Below are 21,442 nucleotides of genomic sequence, written 5' to 3' on the forward strand. Positions count from 1 at the left end.
CCAGGACCGTGGATGGGACTGCCCTGGAATAGAGGGAGAGGAAGACAACAGGACGTCAAAGAGGAATTTCTGGGAATGATGTTTAAAGGATAGGCAGCAGAAGAGAGCTGTTGGAAAGAGGAATCCGTACAGGAATCAGAAGAGAAATGACAGAGATGTAGCAGGAGCAAGAGAACTCATTCCCAGAGGCACAAAATGGTTAGACAGACTGCCAGCTCCACATCATTTTGCAGAAGCCAGTGGCAATCAATGGACGGGAGAGTAAAGAGGAGCTGAACAAGTGGAGACCGTCAGGGCGGATTACCTTCTGGATGGCCCTGGGTGAGAAGGGCCAGAGGCAGGTGGATGATGGGGTGGCGGCTGTGAGGTGGGGACTGGACAGGATTGAACTGGACAGAGGGTGGGGGAAGCTTTTGTTTTGCTGTTTTATTTGTTTGTGGGTTTGTTTAGCAAAAGAGAGCCTGTATGTTTATGGGCTGAGGAGAAAGAAGGATATCAGGTAAGGACAAGAAGATTCAGGAAAAAGATGAGGGGAGGAAGTCCTGCCTAAGAGGGCCACAGGAGAAGTGTGGACTGCTGAGTGAGCTTTGACAAGAGAGTGTGCGCCTTATCCTCTGAGGCTGCAGGAAAGGGTGTCAGGATGGGTAAGTGTGTAGAGATAAGTTTGTGAGAGGGTGAGAAGCGGACTCTCCACAAGAGAACAACAGAAACTAGATTAGAGGTGGAAGACTCGGAGGACCTTGTCACCTGGTGGGTAATGGCACGAGCTGGGGATTCCAGGCTGATCTCGTTCCTGGACCAGTTCCAACACCAGCAGTTTGACCTTGGCACACTCTGATCTCCCCAAGGACTCGATTTTCTCATTTGTAAAACGGGGATGTAATAGGACCTCCCCCCCTTGTAGGATATCGGTGAGAATTAAATATGATTCTACATACTTGATGACTGAGAGTGACGATCATGTAGCAAATCAGAAGGCTGTGTCCACCAGATGAATTCATGGCCCAAATAGTTTAATAATTTTTGGTTTAAATGTCTTCCTCCTGCTTCCCACAAGGCTGAAAATAACTGGAGGCCAGAAGCCATCGGTCTTACCTTTCTTTGTCTTCCCCGGTACCCAGTCCATGCCTGTCTCTTGGGGGGCTCCCAGCAAAGTGTGTTGAATGAATGAATAAATGGATTGCACCCCATCAGCCTGACTACAGCTCAGGCTCCTGACTCTCAGGTGGCATTTTACCTTCCACACTGTCTCTCTCGGCCAAGCTTTCCCTCCTCTGTGTTGCCCTTGTGACACTAAATAATCTTTCTTTGTGACCATCAGACCAAAGCCCTGATCTGGGCTCCACACAGGCACACCTCTCACTTTGTTGCACTTCACTCTATTGAGCCTCACAGATGTTGCCGGATTTTTTTCTTTTACAAATTGAAGGCAAAAGACTCCACCAGCAAAGAGATACAATTCAAGATACTGCGATACTCACTTCATTGTGGTGGTCTGGAATGCCACCCTTAGTAATGCTGAGTATGCCTGTATTTCCGTTCTGGAAATACAAACGCATATTATTATTCATCATTAAAGTCGGTGATCTATTTCAGTTGATTATAAATTCCCAAGAATTAAAAGGAAGAAGAAAGGAGGATAGATTACTGGAGAGACTTCTTTAAATTACCTGTTTTTATGAGCACTTGTGTCCTGGGAGGGTCTGAGCTTTGGGACATTGAACAGGTTCAGGATCCTGATGTTGAGACTGAGGCCCAGAGGGACAGGGAAAGGGCTGCAGCAGCAGCGGAGCCCTGTCATCCTCGCTGCATCCTCAGGCGTGCCAGCCAGGTGAGAGGCGGGGTCGGATCTAGACTAACGAGGAAAAGGCTTCAATCAGCATGGATAGGGAAGCCACAGCCTATCTGTGACTGGTTGCCGGCTTTTCATCTTGGCCACCTCCCCAACTTAATTAATTTTGCTTCCAAACAAAATTAATGTGTTTTTAAAAACAATTCACTTTTCCTGTTCTCTCTCTGCTTCTGCTTCCTCGGATGAGTTGCAGAAATGCAGCTAAAATGCCACCTACAGACATTCAGGGGTAGGTGTGCCAATGAGATGAGTAAATAATGGAGACAAAACAAGGAATTCGGAAAATGCACAACCTGCGTGTCACCCCCTCCTCACATCATCCCAGTCTTGGCAATTGAGCCTCTGCAAACACAGGTGGAGTTATTAGTATAACTTTCCCCCAGAATACCAAAAAGCTAAAGGCGCTTGGTTCTTCCTACCAAACCCCTCACTGACCACCAGGGGTCAGGCTGCAACTGAGAATAGGCAGCGGACACCTGAAGCAGAGCTCTGTCCGTGCTTTCCCCGCATCCGCCCCGCATGCCTGAGAGCTCACCCAAACTCCGCCAGGCTGGTGCAGCAGTGGCTTCCTCCCCAGGTGAATCATTTCCTCCTATTTGTTAAGTTTGAAGAATTCTTACTGCCCAGGGCAGGATGAAGACCACAGCAGGTGGGCCCTGACTGCTCCCCGATGCCTTTCTCGCTTAAGTTCCTTCTAACCATTTCTGACCACTGGTTTCCTTATTTTCCCCCTTTGATGTACCTCCCTCCTCCTGCTCTGAAAACGCATGCTGGATCTAGAGGCAGCTAAGTTTTCTGCTCAAGGTGACCCTGGTTGTTGTCCTTGGTGGGCTCAGAACCCTGATGTACTATCACAGGGGTTGGGAACCTATGGCTCACGAGCCAGATGTAGCTCTTTTGATGGCTGCATCTGGCTCGCAGACAAATCTTTAATAAAAAAAATAACATTAAAAATATAAAGCATTCTCATGTATTACAATCCATTCATTTCCTACTGCTCATGTTCATGGTTGTGGGTGGCTGGAGCCAATCACAGCTGTCCTCAGAGACAACACCAAATTTTTATCGGATAATGCGTAACATACATGGGTCGTTGTATGGCTCTCATGGAATTACATTTTAAAATATGTGGCGTTCATGGCTCTCTCAGCCAAAAAGGTTCCCGACCCCTGTACAGCTTCAGGATGAGTGAAGCGAAATCCAACATCAAGCATGCACATCCATTGTAAGGTGCCCCTCAGCGCCAGAATCACAAAACTTTCGCTTGTAGCTCCACTCAACATTTATTGAGCACCTTTTTCATGCTGGTAATGATGCTGGTCCCTCGCGATACATTTGTGAGAGAGAAAGAGTGTCTTCCCTCATGAGGTATATAACCTGGTGCAATTATTAGAGATAAGGTTCTGCTATCCCTCAGTTTCTAAGATTACCATTTATGTTCATCATAGTAAATCTAATTTAGCTTTGGATAAGCATAGCCTCAGCGTGGAAGCTTTTGTGATTACAAATACCTAAACTCAATGGGAAAAGCATCTATGGAGGTCCCAACAACTGAACACAGTGTCTAGTGGCTCAGATGAAAAAAAAAATCCAGCCACCCCTTCATGTCCACTTTTTAGCAGGAAAGACCTGTTCACTCCCTGGAATTCTTCTGGTTCTCTAGAATTCGTTCCATACTCTCCCAGGTCTAGGTGGGAAGGAGAGGTTGGTTCCCAAAGACGAGCTCATGTCTTCCATGACTGAATGTGGCCCCGTCCGCTGTTGTGATTTTGGGCGCCATCTCCCGGTGCTGAGAAAAGGCACAGGGCCTGGCTCGACGTGGATAGCCTACATCTGGGGCCCTGGAGTCTGTCAAAGGGAAATAAATACTTGTCTTTGGACCTCTTGGTCTCCTTTCAGAGGTTCTCACTGAAGATAGAGGATGAGAATAAAAGTGACAACAATCTATAGAAGAGCTTTGCTCTTCCCTCTTCCCAGGCAGCACCTGCTTCTCCTGTAGCACAAATTCATAACTGACAGATGCTGTCAAATCGTTGGCAAAAAGCAGGTTTTCACCCCTGGGTTTCAGAAAGTTCTCTTTGCATCTGAACTGCTTATAAAGAAGGAAGAAGCCAAACAGCTCAGACAGGGAGAGGACTGACTGCCGTAGGCCCACAGGCAGGAGGGCTCTGGAACTGGCCCACAGGGCTTTCGTGAGTGGGGAGAAGAGTGAATGTGTACTTCAGCATCCTGGGACTTACTTCTAGAGGGTGTCATCAGTAAGCGTGATGTGAGGCCCGGAAATAAAGCATCTTTGGAACTTCTGATAATCATTCAGGTTTGCAAACCCTTGAACTAGGGATAGATTGGTCAACGATCTCCTAGTTGACTATCCTCCCATCCTGACAGGCTTTGTGTCTCTCCCCCTCCCAGAGCAGGCTCCAGGTTGGGTCTTCTGTCCCCCAGTTTGTCATCAGTCCCTGGAGAGCCTGTGGCTGAAACCTAAATCAGCCCCAGCCTCATGCCAGGTGGAACAATAAAAGGTTTGGGTTACCAGACACCCATCTGCTGGCTGTTCTCACCAAGGCAACGAGAGCCAGATCACTTTCACTGGGCATCAGCCCCACGCTTCCCCAGTCTGCGGGGAGAACTGAGAGCCTCCCGCCTTCTGGCACTTTCACTACAAACAACTCCCCTGTGGCTCCCCAAAGCCCTGTTCATTAATATCTCAACACCTCCCAGAATAGTCTGCATGCGTTGCTGGGAAAAGCCTACGCCTAAAGGAACAACAGCTTCATTCTTCTGTCCCACCTCCCGGGCTTGGCGCCCATGTCCTCTGTTCACTGGGGACAAATTTAACCGCCCACTGCTCAAAACACCCACCTTCCATTTGCTGGTCCTTTTCTCTTTATGGTCTCTGGGAACCCAGGGGCATATGCTAGTGACTGAAATAATATATATCATCCTAAAAACAAATTTAAAAACCTTTTTAAAGTAATACATCAACATAATTTGAAAGTCAAATGTATTACAAAGCCTTTAACAACAACAACAAAAAATAGCAATTTCTTCTTTCTTCCCTTCCCGGATGCTAACACTTCTAAGTCATGAGGTGGTTTTAGAAGAAAAGTATTTACCTCTGTATTTCTAAGTAATACTCTTAATATCTGTAGACTGCTTTCCAATCTGGAATGTTCTCTGTCCACTTCCTCTTGCAGAGGAGAAGCTGCCACTTTTCCACTCACTCACCCTCATCACCCCACCCAGAACCTCCCTCTCTTCCCAATAGTTCTGCCATACTTTTTATTAAACCAATATTATAATGTTTACATTAGGATTGTGCAAGTGTTCATTTTTGAGCCAGTTATAGATACGTTGAGTATATGTTTTTCTTTAGCTTTTTTGTTCTCAGAGTTAATAATGTCCTCTTTTAGGTTGTCCAATTATTCTATAGATATATCATCAAAATTTCTCATGTTTTTCACAGAACTATAAAATCCCTTTCAATATAATGTTCTACTTGTCAAATGCATGGAGTGATTCACCAGTTTTATTCCCCTCCTCTCTCCAGCGATGCCCCTCCTGGGACCCTCCATTCCCTGCTCCTATATGGACTGGGCAGGCTGCACAGCTTTACACCTCTCTTCCCTTCACTGTTCTCCCATGCTGGGGCTCCCGTTACCTGGATCTCATATCTATATTCCTCTTAATTGATTTACTCCCCTATTTTGTGGGAGTACATACTTTAGTAGCTTTCTGAGTATGAAGCTATCAGAGGTAATTTATTTATTTATTTATTTATGTAGAGAGAGACAGACAGCCAGAAAGGGAGAGAGATGAGAAGCATCAACCTGTAGTTGCGTCACTTTAGTTGTTCATTGATTGCTTCTCATAGGTGCCTTGACCAGGAGGCTCCACCTGAGCCAGTGACCCCTTGCTCAAGCCAGCAACCTTGGGCTCAAGCCAGTGACCTTGGGCTTCAAGCCAGCAATGTTTAGGCTCAAGCCAGAGACCATGGGGTCATGTTGATGATCCCACACTCAAGGCACCAACTTCAGGGTTTTAAACCTGGGGTCACAGCATCCCAAGTCAATACTCTATCCACTGTGCCACCACTAATCAGGCAGAGAGATAATTTTTTAAAAAACTTTAATATCTTTTTTTTTTTTTTTTTTTTGTATTTTTCTGAAGTTGGAAACGGGGAGGCAGTCAGACAGACTCCCGCATGCACCTGACCTGGATCCACCCGGCATGACCACCAGGGGGCGATGCTCTGCCCATCTGGGGCGTTGCTCTGTTGCAACCAGGGCCATTCTAGTGCCTGAGGCAGAGGCTATGGAGCCATCCTCAGTGCCCAGGCCATCTTTGCTCCAATAGAGCCTCAGCTGCGGGAGGGGAAGAGAGAGACAGAGAGGAAGGAGAGGGGGAGGGGTGGAGAAGCAGATGGGCGCTTCTCCTGTGTTCCCTGGCTGGGAATCGAACCCGGGACTCCTGCATGCCAGGCCAATGCTCTACCACTGAGCCAACTGGCCAGGGCAAAAACTTTAATATCTTTATTGTACTTTTATACTTAATTCATTATATAATCATAGGTTGAAAAACCATTTCCCTCAAAAAATTTAAAGCTTTGTTCATTGTCTTTCAGTTTTTTTGTTACTATTGAAACATTGATTCCAATGTTCTTGATTCTTTGCATATAACTTTCTTTTTTTCTTCATTCCTTTCTTCCTTTTCTTCTTTCTGTCCTTCCTCCCTCCTTTCTTTCTCTTCCCTCCTTCACTCCCCCCTTCCTTCCTTCTTTTTTCTAGAAAACATGCTGTGTGGGGTCAAAAGTTATATAAGAAATCTCTCCACATAGGAAATCTCTGTACCTTCCCCTCAGTTTTGCTGTGAACCTAAAACTGTTCTCAAAAACTAGTCAAAGAAAAACTCAATTAGGGGTTGAAGAAATATATGAAACTTTTAGGGTTTTTTTTCTTTATTCCTAGATTTTAAATTTTTATGATGAAATGTCCTGGATTGGTCTTTATTACACATTTTCTAGGCATTCCTTACATTTTTCTTTTTTTCAGTTTAGAAATGTATGTCTAAGTTCTGAAATTTTGTCTTGTAAGATTTACTTTTCATTTCATGTATGTGTGCACATAAGCAGTCGATTTGTATGTATACATGTTGGTTAATATCTACCATTGGCTGTTCTTTTCTGCTTTCTGAAAGATTCCCTTTATCTTCCAACTTTTCCTTTGGAATATTTATTTTGGCTATTATATTTTGAAGAGTTCTTACAATTCTCAGTATCTATATTCATATAGCAGTGTTTTCCAAAGTTCTGAGTGCAATATTTTCTAAGAATATTAATAGGTTGTTTTCCCTAAAGTACTTTTACTTTCTGTATTTTCTTTTTCTGAAAAGAATATTGAGTTCAAACAAACAGAGCTAAGTTCCTATTCCTCTCCTGACTTTAATCATGCTCTTCTTCAGAGTTACCCAAAGTTTAGTTTGATAGCTATGCATCAAGGTCATTTTTTTTCTTTTCTTTTAAAATTAATTAATTATTTTTTTAAAGTGAGAAGAAGGGAGATACAGAGACAGACTCCCACATGCGCCCTGAATGGGATTCATCTGGCAACCCCTGTCTGGGGCCAATGCTTAAGTTAACTGAGCTATTTTTAGTGCCTGAGGCAGATGTGCTTGGACCAACTGAGTTATCTCAGCACTGGGGCTGATGCAAGAACCAACTGAGCCACTGGCTGTGGGAGAGGATGAGGGAGAGAAAGTGGAGAGGGGGAGGAAGAGAAGCAGAAGGTCACATCTCTTGTGTGCCCTGACTGGGAATTGAACTTGGGATATCCATACACTGGGCTGACACTCTAACCACAGATCCAACTGGCCAGGGCCAAGGTAATTTTTTATGCACTTATTTACATCAAAATGCACACATATAATTATATACTTTATCTTTTTTTCATAACTACACTATTGTGCCTTTGTTTTCATAGTTACCAGAATATGATAAAGATATTTTAATGTCTATACTTCTATGCCACTTATTTTAACTGCTGCATACTACACCTCAATAAGATTGTGGCAGTATTTAGTTGACACAGATCATAGTACATGTTTCTCTTTTCAAATTAATGCTGTAAGTCTTTTTTATTTCTGTAGGATAAAAGTCTAGAAATAAATTGATGAGTTGCAATTTATGCAAATTATGAAAATCTATTTCTTTTCTTTTTGTTTTTATAGAGACAGAGAGAGAGGATAGATAGGAACAGACAGACAGGAACGGAGAGAGATGAGAAGCATCAATCATTAGTTTTTCGTTGTGGCACCTTAGTTGTTCATCTATTGCTTTCTCATATGTGCCTTGACCGTGGGCCTTCAGCAGACCGAGAAACCCCTTGCTCAAGCCAGCGACCTTGGGTCCAAGCTGGTGAGCCTGCACTGAAGCTGACAACCTCGGGGTCTCGAACCTGGGTCCTCCGTATCCCAGTCCGATGCTCTATCCACTGCGCCACCGCCTGGTCAGGCATGCAAATCTATTTCTTCACATTCTTACAAACATTGGATATTATCAATTGTTTTAACTTTTGCCATTTGGTCAGTTTGCCAACAGTGTATTGTCTGGTTACCGAGTTACTGGTGAGATTGAACAGCTTTTCATGTATTTATTAGCTGCTTTAAAAATTTCTTCTTCTGTGAATTGCCTAGTTATGTTTTCCCTATATTTCTACAGTGTTGTTTGTATGTTTTTTTTAAATTTATTTGTAGACTCTCTTTATATATAATAGATACAAATTATTTGTTTAAAAAGTTACAGAGCCTGACCAGGCGGTGGCACAGTGGATAAAGCATCGGACTGGGACATGGAGGACCCAGGTTCAAAACCCTGAGGTTGCTGGCTTGAGCATGGGCTCATCTGGCTCAATTGAGCACGAATCACCAGTTTGAGTGCAGGGGTGCTGGCTTGAGAGTGTGATCATAGACACGACCTCATGGTCGCTGGCTTGAGGCCAAAGGTCACTGGTGTGAAGCCCAGGATCGCTGGCTTGAGCCCATAGTCGATGGCTTGAGCAAGGGGTCACTTGCTCTGCTGTAGCCCCCCAGTCAAGGCACATATGAGAAAGCAATCAATGAACAACTAAGGTGCCACATAAAGAATTTGCTTCTCATCTTTCTCTCTTCCTGTCTGTCTGTCCCTGTCTTATCCCTCTCTCTGACTCTCTATTTCTGTCAAAAAAAAAAAAAAAAAAGAGTTACAGATATTTTCTCCCTGTCCCGTGCCTATCTTTAGGGATACTGTTCTTATATAGTACGCAGGATAGTTAAAAACATTTTGTGTCCAAATATATCAACTTTGTTTTTTGTGACTTACATTGTGTATTTTAGGGAAGCTTCTCTCACCCCTAGTTTATAAACATACTTTTCTTGATTTCCCTATAATATTTTTATAGCTTTAATTTTTTAGTGTTTAGCTCTTTAATTAACTTACAATTATGAATGGTACAAAGTTGAGCATCTAACTTAATTTTTCAGAAGTACAGATAATTTTTCTGACACTAACTATTAAATAATCCATCATTTCCCCAATGATTTAAAATGGCACCTGTTTCACTTACTAATTCCCTTTTATATATCAGTCTGCTCCTGGTCTATTACACTACTCTAACTCAGGGATTGGCAAACCACAACCTGTGGGCTAATTCCAGCCTCCTGACTGATGAATAAAGTTTTTTTCTTTTTTTTTTTTTTTTTACACAGAGAGAGAGTCAGAGAGAGGGATAGATAGGGACAGACAGACAGGAATGGGGAGAGATGAGAAGCATCAATCATTAGTTTTTTGTTGCATGTTGCAACTTCTTAGTTGTTCATTGATTGCTTTCTCATATATGCCTTGACCGCGAGCCTTCAGCAGATTGAGTAACCCCTTGCTGGAGCCAGCGACCCTGGGTCCAAGCTGATGAGCTTTTTGCTCAAGCCAGATGAGCCCGCGCTCAAGCTGGCAACCTCGGGGTCTCGAACCTGGGTCCTTCCACATCCCAGTCCAACGCTCTATCCACTGCGCCACTGCCTGGTCAGGCTGAATCAAGTTTTATTGAGATACAGCCATGCTCATTTGTTTGTATACTGTATATGGCTGCTTTCATGCTATAAAGGCAGAGCTGGGTGGTTGCAATAAAGAACACTTGGCCTGCAAAGCCTAAAATATTTACTACTTGGTCCTTTATAGAAAAAACTTGCCAACCCTTGAGTCAGTATCATTAATAACAGAAACTCTACAGTGTGTTTTGCATTTGGAAAAGTCAATATGTTCTCATTGGCTTTATATTTCAATAACTTCTTGGCTATTCCTTATAAATGTTGTTACAGGAAGCGACGCCCGAGGGAGGAGACACTCAGACAACTTAATTAATAGAGGAAGGAGAAGTTATTAGCAGCTGGCGGAGAACGTGGAGTAGTAGCATCAAAGCACAAACTCCCCAAATTAGATTTTCTTACAGGTTATATATACCTTTAGAGTATCCAAGCAATGGGTGCATGATTCCTTTGTTTAAGGTTTCTCAGGACTCAAAGAGAGGGGAGAGGGAGTTTTGGTGGGGTCAGCAAGGGGGGAGGGGTTTCCGGATCACTGGTCATAGCTACACACAGATCCTGCTTTTCTTGCTTTGTGTTGCTAGTGGCTCCAAGCAACCATTTAGAGAACTAGGAGGTGTAGTTAATTTATAACTGGCTGACTCAGTTACCCCTGCTGGCTCCTTTCCCTTGAATTCTTCTGCTTTATCCCCTTTCAAGGGAGAAGGACATTTGCTCTCTCCTTAATGTCTTTGCATGAATTTTATATTTAATTGATTATTGATACAGTTGGTTTTAAATGTATCAACTTTCTGTTTGTTTTTTACTTGTCTTATTTGTTTTTTCCCCCATCTTTGCTTTCTTTTGGTTTAGTAATTTTTATTTTATCTCTTATGCCTCTTTATTTTTAGTAGTTGCTTTAGAATTTATAGTATGCATCTACTATCATAGTCCACCTTAATGTAATATTATATCACTTCATACATTATATAAGAAACAACAGTATAGTCTTTTCATTTCCCTTTTCTGGCTTTTTTGCTAATGTGGTCATACATTTCACTCTTTACATAGGTTATAAACTCCATTGTTTTTATTTTTTGCTTTAAATGATCAATTCTTTTTAAAGAGATTTAATATATATTTTAAAAACTTTTATATTTACCCACATATTTATCATTCTTGGGGCACTTAATTCTTTGTGTACATAAAGTTCTTCATATGGTATCTTCTTCTTGCCTGAAAGACTTCTACTAACATTTCTTATACAGATCTGCTAGTATTGAAGTCTTTCTGCTTTTGCAGGCCTGAAAAAGTTTTTATTTCATTTTTTGTTTTTGAAAGAGGGTTTTGCTGGGTATAAATTTAATTCTAAGTTAACAGTACTTTTCTTTCAATATTTAAAAAAGGCTTGCTTTTTTAGCTTTGTTAGGCAAGACCAGTACAAACTTTCATTATAGAAAATACCCTTCTGAGGACTTGACAAGACACCCAGTGTATTCAAGGTTGGCCCAGTCTAGCTGGTGGGAACACACACAATTTCTGGCCCTATGTGAGCTCCAGGCGTTGTTCTGCCCCATTCTCATGGTTCTCTCCCCAACTCCAAATGCTTTTCTCACATGTATATGCCGATCAGAACTCAGCTGAAGATTTAAGGAGACCGTTCTGCAGGTCCCCATCAGAGCGTGCGCTCTCAATCTCTCTCTGTCTCCCCTCCCTCCGGCTCCACGCAGCGCTCCCTTCTCTGGTTCTCTGCCCTGGGAGTTCTAGTGACATCGGCCTCCCTGAACTCTCTCCTCTGCCTTCTCTCCTCAGGGAGACAACTGGGATCTATCTGGGTTCCTCCTCCCTCGTTGTGGCCTGGAAACTCTCCGGACAATAAGCCAGGGCGATGACAACGCTCATCTTGTTTCTCTCCTTACGGGACTTGCTCTGCTGCACTGCCTATTGTTGAGTGTCTAAAAAACGTTTTATACACAAAGGTAGGTTTACAGTGTTCTAATGGAAAGACATGCAGATTACAATAGCTTTATTCACTCAAAAGAATGTCACTTACAACTATAAACCTACTTTTGCCCAGCCCTGTGTATTTTGTGGTCCAAGGTGAGAGGCTAAGACCGGTCCCTATTACTCCATCGTTGTTAAAATATTTCATTTGGGATTTTAATTGGGATTGATGGAGAAAATTGACATTTACATCACTGAATCTTTCCTTTTTAGGAACATGGTTTATTAATTTACTGAGGCCTTCTTTTAGCTTCTCCAGTGGATTTTATGATCTTCCACATTCATAGTGATGCTACATTTCAAGGCCCCGATATAGGCTCTTGAACTTCTCCCTCGTGGCATCGTACGTATACCCTGTAGCAGCAATTCAAGGATAGTCTAAATGGTCTAAATGGGACCCTGGGGCTTCTGCTTCATCCAGTGGCTCCTAGACCCAGCCTCTGTAGATCCGGACAAGAGGGCCTGGGAGCTGACCTTAACTGCTGGCTTAGCTCCTTCTCACCCCTTCCTGGTGGTAGAGCAGAGGGGTGAGCAGCTCTGGGCTGGGGCCTGGTGTCTGGGTGAGAAGACACTAGAAGCACCCCTCCCCTCCTAGGACCCCAAGGCGGTAGAAACTGGCTGAGAGCTTCTTCACTTGGCATGGCTTGCCGAGCAGTTTTCCTACTTCATTTCTGGTTGGGCATGGAGGAACTCTGGGAAGTAAAACTTCAAGTTGAACTACTGGTCTATTGGGGGTGCTATCATCTCTCCGGTTGTAGGGTCCTTCCACCTACCTTATTTTCACTCTGGGTCTCTTCTTTAATATACTGCTCACAAAAATGCTTTATAGCTATGAAGAGATAAAATATCCCTTAATTTTTATGAACAGTATAGATGGATAATGCACAGAAAAAAAGTATTTCTAATATTATTTCTGGGATAAGTAGGCATTTGTGAGATAGGGAAGCTGGGAGTTTGTGTTCTTAAGGATCAAACAACAAATTTAGAAGCAAAATTGGATCATAATTTCTTCCTAAGTTGGGAACTGTCTGTTCTTATGAAATCCATCTTTTTTTACTTTTAAAAGTATTATCCATACTTTTATTACTGCCATAATGACAGTAATAAATTGAGATCTTAATTGACTACAGTTCACACTAGACGGGTAACACCCCCATCTTAAGCAGTGAGTTGGTTAATTATAGCTGTGCCATGTTTATAGATCTCCGATTAATCTCTTGAGAGCATATAAATCCATCATCTGCAATGGCTCACAGCTGCTCAGCAGCAGTTTTCAGAGGCTTTTTTTGAGTTAATGACTCAAAATTCAAGTCTCTGAATCAAAGGGCAGAGTGGAATTTAGCTTACTTTCATTAGACCTGTGTGGAGATCAACTTGTATGAAGCATCAGAATAATGACCAGGCACATAAAACCATCATAGGCAGATTTAAAAAATATTTTACTATACACATGAAAGCCCCACCTTTTTACTAGGCCAAACAGTCATATGCATACATATATAATACCCAAGTCTCTAAAATGTGGGTGTATTCTGACTTTCTGAAACAGTGAGTTCAGTGCCTCACTTGAACACTGGTCCACTCTCTTGACATCTATATTGCCAAAGAGAAAACAATGTTATTTTCACAAAATACCCGGACACTTTGGAGACACAACCCATCCCAAGCATGGATCATGCCAGTTCAGGAGCAGATAAGCTGGCTGGTCTGTATTGCTTGGGCTCATCTATAGACTAGTGGCTAGCAACCCTGATGCACATTAGGATCACTTGCAAAACTTTTCCAGTACCACGGCCGCCCTGGACCAAATAAATCAGAAGCCCTGTTCCTGGCCCCAGGGATTGCTGTTGGACGTTCTCCAGGTCATTCTGATACAGAGCCAGGCCTGAGACCCACTGCTGGGCTAGAGTGGTGGTGGTCATTGTGCCAGTATTCAAAGTATTCACACAGGGTAGATTTTAATTTATAATATAAAGCAGTAACTAACTCTTTAGTCTTCCCAAGGATATTTCCAAGTGTGGCAAAACTGCCTATATCTCCAGTATTTAGCTTAGTAGGTGACAACTGTGTGTGTGTGTGTGTGTGTGTGTGTGTGTGTGTACAGTATAGTCCTGTTATTCTACTTCCTACACAGCTTTTAAACGTTTCCCCTTTCCTCCCTGCTGCCACACTTAGTCAGGTCTCCAGCAGCATCTCTCCACTCTTGTTGCTTCCTCCCCACCTTCGACTGCACTGCTCCCTGTTTCTCTCAAACCCGACACATCCTTTCTCTTACACCCTCTTCAACGGGCCCCTGCTGTGCTGAAACTTGTGTCCTCATCTAAGCATCCAAGGCCTTTCACGATGAGGCAGAAGAGAGCCTCATGTCAAAGGCCCCTTTTGGGTCCTTGTAAGTGTGTCCAGCTCCTAAGCCTTTGCGTGGACAGCTCGCACCTCACCACATCCTGCCGGAAGACGCCATTCAAGGCTCTTCTTCCAAGAAAAGCCTTCTCTGACCTTCCCACCTCCTGTTCCTACCCCAGGTCTGCACTGCCTACTGTCAAAGCAACACCTGTAGAAGCCTGTGTCTGGCAGAGTGGGTGCTCTAAAAAAATAAATAAAAATAAATAGAAGTGCATGAGCAATTAAATGCCATTTATAACACTATTAACCCTTTGAGTAGTATGAACGTTCATGTATGTCTTTGTGCCTCCTGACCATTCAGAGTATGATCGTACACAAATTTTTATTTTAAAAATGTGTAAGGCATGATTTAAAAAAAGGCAAATGTATGTTCTTGTTTCCATAAATTGGTTATCAAACAAACATCATTTTAAGTTAATAAAACTGGAATTGGAACTAATGTCATTTTTTGAAAAAAAAATTCACTTCTGGGGGTCAGCAAGCATGAAAAAAACTCACTACTCAAAGGGTTAAACGTTTAAGTCTATCTTCCTGGTTCTATTCTGAGCTTCCCCCAAGGGCAGTGGGTAACGTAGTATATGTAATAGAAAAAGCATTTTGGAGACAAGTTAGGGTTGAAGACTCTGCTCTGTCATTTACTAGCTGTAGGATCTTGGGTAAGTTTAAGAATTTCCTCAGCTACAAAATGGGGGTGACAACTCTTCGAAGGATTGTGAGGGTTAGACATGATGTGTGCAATATCAGACACATAGTAGGTAAACATTTTTCCCCCCTTGCCTCTAATTTACTTATAATTTATCGACACTGCAAAATTCATGAGTAACGCCCCACTAGAAAGCTTGTGTTTTGGATTTTAGGCTTCCAAATGACCAAACAGCTCAGTTCTATAAAAGTTCAGTGTTTGTCAGAAGATTTAAAAACCCTCCTCTCTCTCACTTTAGTCATCTGGGGCACATTATACCTATTCTCTTATTTAATCCCCAGCCGTCCTTTGAATTATCATTCCCATTTTTACAGCCAAGAAGACAGCAGGAAAGAGAAGGCAGTGGATTTTCCCCTGAGAGCCGGGGCATTTCAGAATCCTCTTAGACTCCAAGCTCTGGGCTCTGTCCTTTTCCCCACGTTGCCCTCGCTCCGTCTTGTGAATGTGTGCTTTTAAATGCAACGGCCACTTAGCTTTCTGAAATTAAAACCAACATTCCAATGATGGCTGTTTTAAGAGAAAAAGTTATAGTAATTTTAATTAAAAATATATATATATATATTTAAAGAAATAGAGTCCTTTCAGCCCCACAACTGGGCACTGAAGAGTGGCTGTCGCACGCTCGCAGACTGGACTTAGCCTCCTGGAGCTTTGGTTTCTTCATCCCTAACACAGGAACAATGATAGCACCTGCCTCTGGGCATACGAGGACTGAATCAGGTAACAGATGAACTTGTAACACAGGTGGAGGCGGGTGTGGCCCGGCAGGACTGGAAGTTCAGTCACTTGGGAACTTTAGGTTGTTCTTTACAGGAAAGAAGTGCACACAGATAAATTCGCTCTAACATTGTTTGCTTAATTGAGAACTCTAACATCAAAAAAGCACCCAAAGACAAATAAAAAGTAACTTTATTGACTGTTAATCTTACCATGAAATGCCTATAAGAATAATTACAAAATAATGCAGTTGTTCTTTTTTTTTTTTACACACTCTTTTGGTATCTTCCCCATATGATGATCCTTTCACAGAAAGGATTATTTACAGTTTATGTAAATATAAAGCTCACTGCTGCAATCACAAATGTAGAAGCAATATATACCAAATTGGTATACTAACTAGCAATGGTATTAACAAATGCAGAATAAATAACAGCTTTATACTTTTCTTTCTTTTTTTTATTTTTTAAAATAATTTCCCAATACAAAAATGTAGGTATTCAAAACGGATTTTCACATACATATGTATAATTCTGCTGCAAATAGTGGATCAAAAAGCAAAAGTGTCCTTAGCATGTTTCGTTTTTGAAAACCCACAAGACCATTCATCAACCCAATTAGAAAGAAGGTGTGCAGAGCCACGGACAGGGCTGGCAAAACCCTGAACGCTTGATTCTGGTGGGAGTAGAGAGAAAATAAAAGTATAAAGCGCTACTTAATTTAACAGACCTATGTTTTGTTTTGTTTTTCTTGATGTTTGCAAGAAATACTAAGAGCTAAGGAAATGCAGCAGCATTTTGATCTGGACTCCTTATTGTCAAACTGTACCAGGACTTGTCCCTTAAGTGTCTGCAAGAAATGGATTATTTAATGACTTCTAAGTAAGAGTCACAAGATGATGATCCTATCCTATTTTCATCCTTTCATACAGAGACTGTTGTTATACATTCTGATATCTGAAACTTTGGTTCTTTCAAAACATTTGATAAAAGTAAAATAATTCCATGACCATAGAACTCTACAGAACTTTTTTCCTTTTCAAGTGTCAGGTCAGACTCACTGACTAGGCTTGCTGTGCACACCCTGTCCTGCAGCGCCCACCTCGGGGACGTGCGGGCGACAGCACCGGAGCCGCCTGTTCTGGTTCTCTGCGTGCTTATAATACTGACTCCCGTCCACGGGGAACACTGCGTGTTCTGCTGTACCCTACATCTATTTCTTTGTTACCTGAAAACTTAATTGTGTATAAAAATATGAGTTTCTTTAGAAAATAATATATAGTGTTTTTTTTTTTAATAAAACCTGGTAGATAGAAAAAATGGTATATCAAAATATGGTAAACAAATGCTTTAAATACGAAATCACTAAAAACATCTCATAGAAAGACATTGTGCTAAAGTACTCTCCTGAAGTGCAAACGTTGTTCGTGTACATCTGAAGGTGAACAAGTTCATTCTCCCAATGTGGTTTCATTAGACATCCTAACAGTAGTGGTCGTAGGCAGTAACTGTCTTGAAAACGGCCCTTTCTCAAGCACTGACATTTTCTATATGCTTTTATTTCAAAATTAATAAGAAGACATCCTCTTGATCAGTGGTTTTCAACTCTGCTGCCTTTTAGCTCCATTTGGAGAACTTTAAAAGAAAAGGCAATCCAGCTGGGTCTCATCACAAGAGACTAATTTAATTCACTGGAGGTGGGACCCAGAGATCTTTTTTAAACCTCCCCAAATAATTCTGTTATGCAACCAGGGTTGAGAATCACAGCAAAAGACACATGAGAAAGCAGTCACTTCTAACTCTATATGTCCACTGATTGTCTGTAGGTATTAGTCACTCAATGACGTAGCCTCCATATTAAACAAGACTATGTGTACGAGATAGTCACAGACGCTTTAAACACACATAATCTCATGGATTTATACACGTATAGTAACATATGAGCATAGTTAGGGTATTTTTGGTTAAGCAGAAACTAACATTACCATAATTTGTTCTTAATTTAAAAAAAGAAAAAAGAAAAAAAGGAACACTAAGCACAAACATTTTCTAAGACACTTCCATAGTTTGAAAACAGTGTTGGAAACTCCACAAGACATATTATGACATTAACAAAACTAATGCTACTTGGATGAGGAACTCAACTGAGCCCCGGAGCTTTCTGGAACAGCAGGAGGCCACGGCACTGCCAGGCGTGGAGGAGCAGTCAGCGTGCACGGTCTTCTGGACATTGCTTACTTCACGTCTTCCTGACCCTGGGCTGCACTTCTGTTATGTACATCTCTTTGGCTTGCTAGAACCACACAATTCTGACTGCTATGCTAGTGTTCACTTTGGGACAGCCCCCGTGAGGCGGCAATGGCTACAGACTAGGCAATGGTCTCTCCAGCGAAAGAAGAGAGACGCTTTTCTCTCTCCTCTCTCAAAACTTGAGCATTTCATTTTATAGGCCAACAAAATTAGCAACACCGTTCACATGATAAAAAAAGAAAAAAAGTGATGTTATGTGTGACTGAACTAAAAAACAAAACGATGAGCAAACACGCCATGGTTCAATATTCTGAAGGCTTGGTAACCAGTAAAGCACATTTCTTCCAAAGGATCATGAGCTTCCAGGCACTTATCTAACTGTACATTCTCTTTTACCTCTTTGTAATACTTAAAGTGCAAATTGTCCCAAGGCTTTTATTTCTGTCACAAATAGCATAAAGAAAGAGCTGTGTTCTGGGTGAGGAGGATATGGCACAAGGAATCAAAAGAATTCATGGCTTTCCCAGCCTCTGGCAAAGAGCAGGCCGCCACGTGGCTGCGCGCAGACATACTTTATACAACAAATTCTGGAACTTCATCGTGTGTGAGATCCAGAGAAAAGTACTTGCTGGTTCTTTTGACTGGAAAAGCGTCTTGGATGTTGACACACTGCTGAGCCAAGCAGCTGTTGCAGTAGAGGCCTTCCTCATCCAGTTCATGGCCACATCCAAAAGTGTAACTCTGAGCAGTGTCCTGACACAGACCGGCAATGCGCAAGAAGTCTTTCTGGTAAAGTCTGATGTCATCAAGGCTCAAGCTATGTCGATCGGTGGAAGTCTTTGGTTTTCGACACATAGTCTGCAAAACAAGGAAAGGCTGAAGCAATTCCAAGATACAGGCTAAAGTGAAAGGTTTGCAATGTTTGCCCTGTAAAAAGAGAGGCTGCAAAATTATAAAGGGTTAAGGAATCCTATATGCTAGAGAGGTTTCTAATCTGAGGTGTCCGGGGCCTTGCAAAGAAAGCTGTCAGCATCACTGATAATGATAATAGCAGCTAACATTTACTGAGCCTGTATTATGTGGTAGGCCTTGATATAGAACACTATCCATTCTATCAACTCATTTAATCATCCTATTAGCCCTATAAGGCAGGTGCTATTATTCTCCCCATGTGCAGATGAATAATCCAAGGCAGACAAGTCAGTGCGACAGGAATCCAACTGTCTCGAGCATCTCAGAAATCAAGCAATTGTCTTAAAATAAGGCTGTACAAGTAAAGACACTGCTTTGTTTTTTCACTAGGCTATGGCATTAACTGTGGCAATACTATCATGATGAGGTCTGTTATTATGTTAGTAAGAAATAGGAAAACAAACCAATTATTACTCCAGAAACACAGATTGAAGGACCCTTTGAAGAAAAGCCAGAATTGGGGGCAGAAAGATAATCTGAAGGGCCTGCTGCTGAGCGGCTGGGCGGCAAGTGCCAGGACTCAGAGGCGGCTCTTGAACAGGCAAAAGGCCGTGTTCTGCCAAATGCTTCACGCCGTGGGTAGCAGACTTTCGGAATTCATTATCCCACGAGGTGGTGCTGGCTAAACATTTAAATAGGCTGAAAAATGGCTCAGATAATGACATAAATGGAAAGATACCGAAGGGTTATTTATGGAGCGAGGCACTGTATCTCTAATTTCTGCTACTGAACACCACGAAGGCCAACCTCGTTGAATTAAGAGGCAGAAGTACCAGGAGGATGGAACAGGGTCTGTGCTCGACAACAGTTTACTAGGAAGTGTCCCCTCTGAGCACTCCCTGAAGATTCCCTTGTCCAGACGTCGTCTTCCCAGGCACACCGTGGCTTCACACAGAGAATTCACTGGGCCATCACCGAAACCCTCGGGGCAGACACGTGAATGCTGTCCCTATTCTGCAGGCGAGGACTCTGACCCTTAGCTGTGCCCCACAAACACTTCTGTATAATGAGAGCTAACGAGTGGCCTCGCGAGGGAGCAAACCTGGGCAGTGTGGCCCTGGAGATTGCCTACCTAATCACCATACTACACGCACAGCTTTAAAAATCACTCAGAGTTTTCAGAAAACTATTTGCTAAAATGTCATTTCACATTATGGCTACATGGAAGTAAGAGGAAGAAAGGGCAAATGAGAAAAAAGAGAAAAATGTAGGAGTCAAAGACTGCCAGAATGCAAGAGAAAAATAAACACACAGAAGGAAAAAAGAGAGAAGGTGAAAGAGAACGCAAATAATAAGGATACAAAGTGTTCAGAAAATATAAACCTATGAATATAAGTCATAGGTTATATATCAATACAAATGCTGCAACCCTGAGTATTAGAGTATGCTAATTTATCTACCTCTTTTGACAGTTTAGCAGCCTAAGCAGTAACACAGGTTATCAATACTCTTCCTTAGAATATACTCTGAAAATTTACTCTGAACAGAAAAATCAGTGTTGAAACACTTGGCCATAGCACACCTGGCGAGTTGTGGTCAATCACCCCCCCCCCCACACACACACACACACATAGTCAACCTGAAGTCTGAACACTAGAGGCTTCCCGCCTATATAAAGTGTGAAACAAAGGACACAATTTATCCAAGAACAAAATTAACTCAGAGATAAATGGAACTGGCAAATAAAATGGAAGCAAGTTCAGAAAAAAACAAACAAAAAAACTAATGTATGTATCTGGTAAGAAGCATTTCCTCAGGATTTTTAATTTTTACTTTTTTTTTTTTTTTTTTTTTTTTTTTTAGTGACAGAGAGAGGGACAGATAGGGATAGAGAGACAGGAAGGGAGAGAGATGAGAAGCATCAGTTCTTCATTGTGGCACCTTAGTTGTTCACTGATTGCTTTCTCATATGTGCCTTGACGGGGGGGGGGGGGAGGGCTACAGCAGTGCGAGTGACCCCTTACTCGAGCCAGAGACTTTGGGCTTCAAGCCATTGACCTCTGGGCTCAAGCCAGCGACCCTGTGCTCAAACCAAATGAGCCTGCGCTCAAGACTGCAACCCTGGGGTCTCGAACCTGGGTCCTCTGTGTCCCAGTCTAATGCTCTATCCACTGCACCACTGCCTGATCAGGTGAAATTTCACCTCTTCCTACAAATATAAATGTTCAGTTCCTATTTAAGTTCTTGATTCCTTCCATACCTGTGGGAGAGAGTCAGTACTCTGTCCGCGAAGTTTGACAACTGTTTCTGAGGAGCTGGAGGTGGAAGAACCGATTTCTTTCACAATCAACCCTGAAGTAAAACAGAGGAAAAAAAAAATGAAGACTTCAAATTACTCATACCTCTTGCCATATAATTGACATATACGAATATTACTAAAAATGAAAGATCAAATACTAACCATTACTGGCAACTCTCCCTCAACTGGGTGGAACACATTTATCTCATATCTTAGAGTAAGGGGGGGGGGGGGGGGGATGATTGTGGAGT

The 21,442-nt window shown here is 42.3% G+C and overlaps 1 protein-coding gene across 5 annotated transcripts in view; it reads right to left on the bottom strand.

The window, feature by feature from the left end:
* Positions 1–16,465: 16,465 nt before the first annotated feature.
* Positions 16,466–21,442, bottom strand: part of FRMD6 (FERM domain containing 6) — a 93,681-nt gene continuing 88,704 nt past the window's right edge. For all 5 annotated transcript variants that reach the window (XM_066388507.1, XM_066388503.1, XM_066388504.1 and 2 more), the window contains exons 13-14: positions 21,153–21,244; positions 16,466–18,838 (exon numbers count right to left, since the gene is read on the bottom strand). In XM_066388507.1, the coding sequence (XP_066244604.1) occupies positions 18,554–18,838; positions 21,153–21,244 (377 nt within the window). In that variant the 3' untranslated portion in view covers positions 16,466–18,553. The remainder of the gene's footprint in view (positions 18,839–21,152; positions 21,245–21,442) is intronic.

Source organism: Saccopteryx leptura, chromosome 6 (assembly GCF_036850995.1).
Source record: "Saccopteryx leptura isolate mSacLep1 chromosome 6, mSacLep1_pri_phased_curated, whole genome shotgun sequence".
NCBI classification, from domain to species: Eukaryota; Metazoa; Chordata; class Mammalia; order Chiroptera; family Emballonuridae; genus Saccopteryx; species Saccopteryx leptura.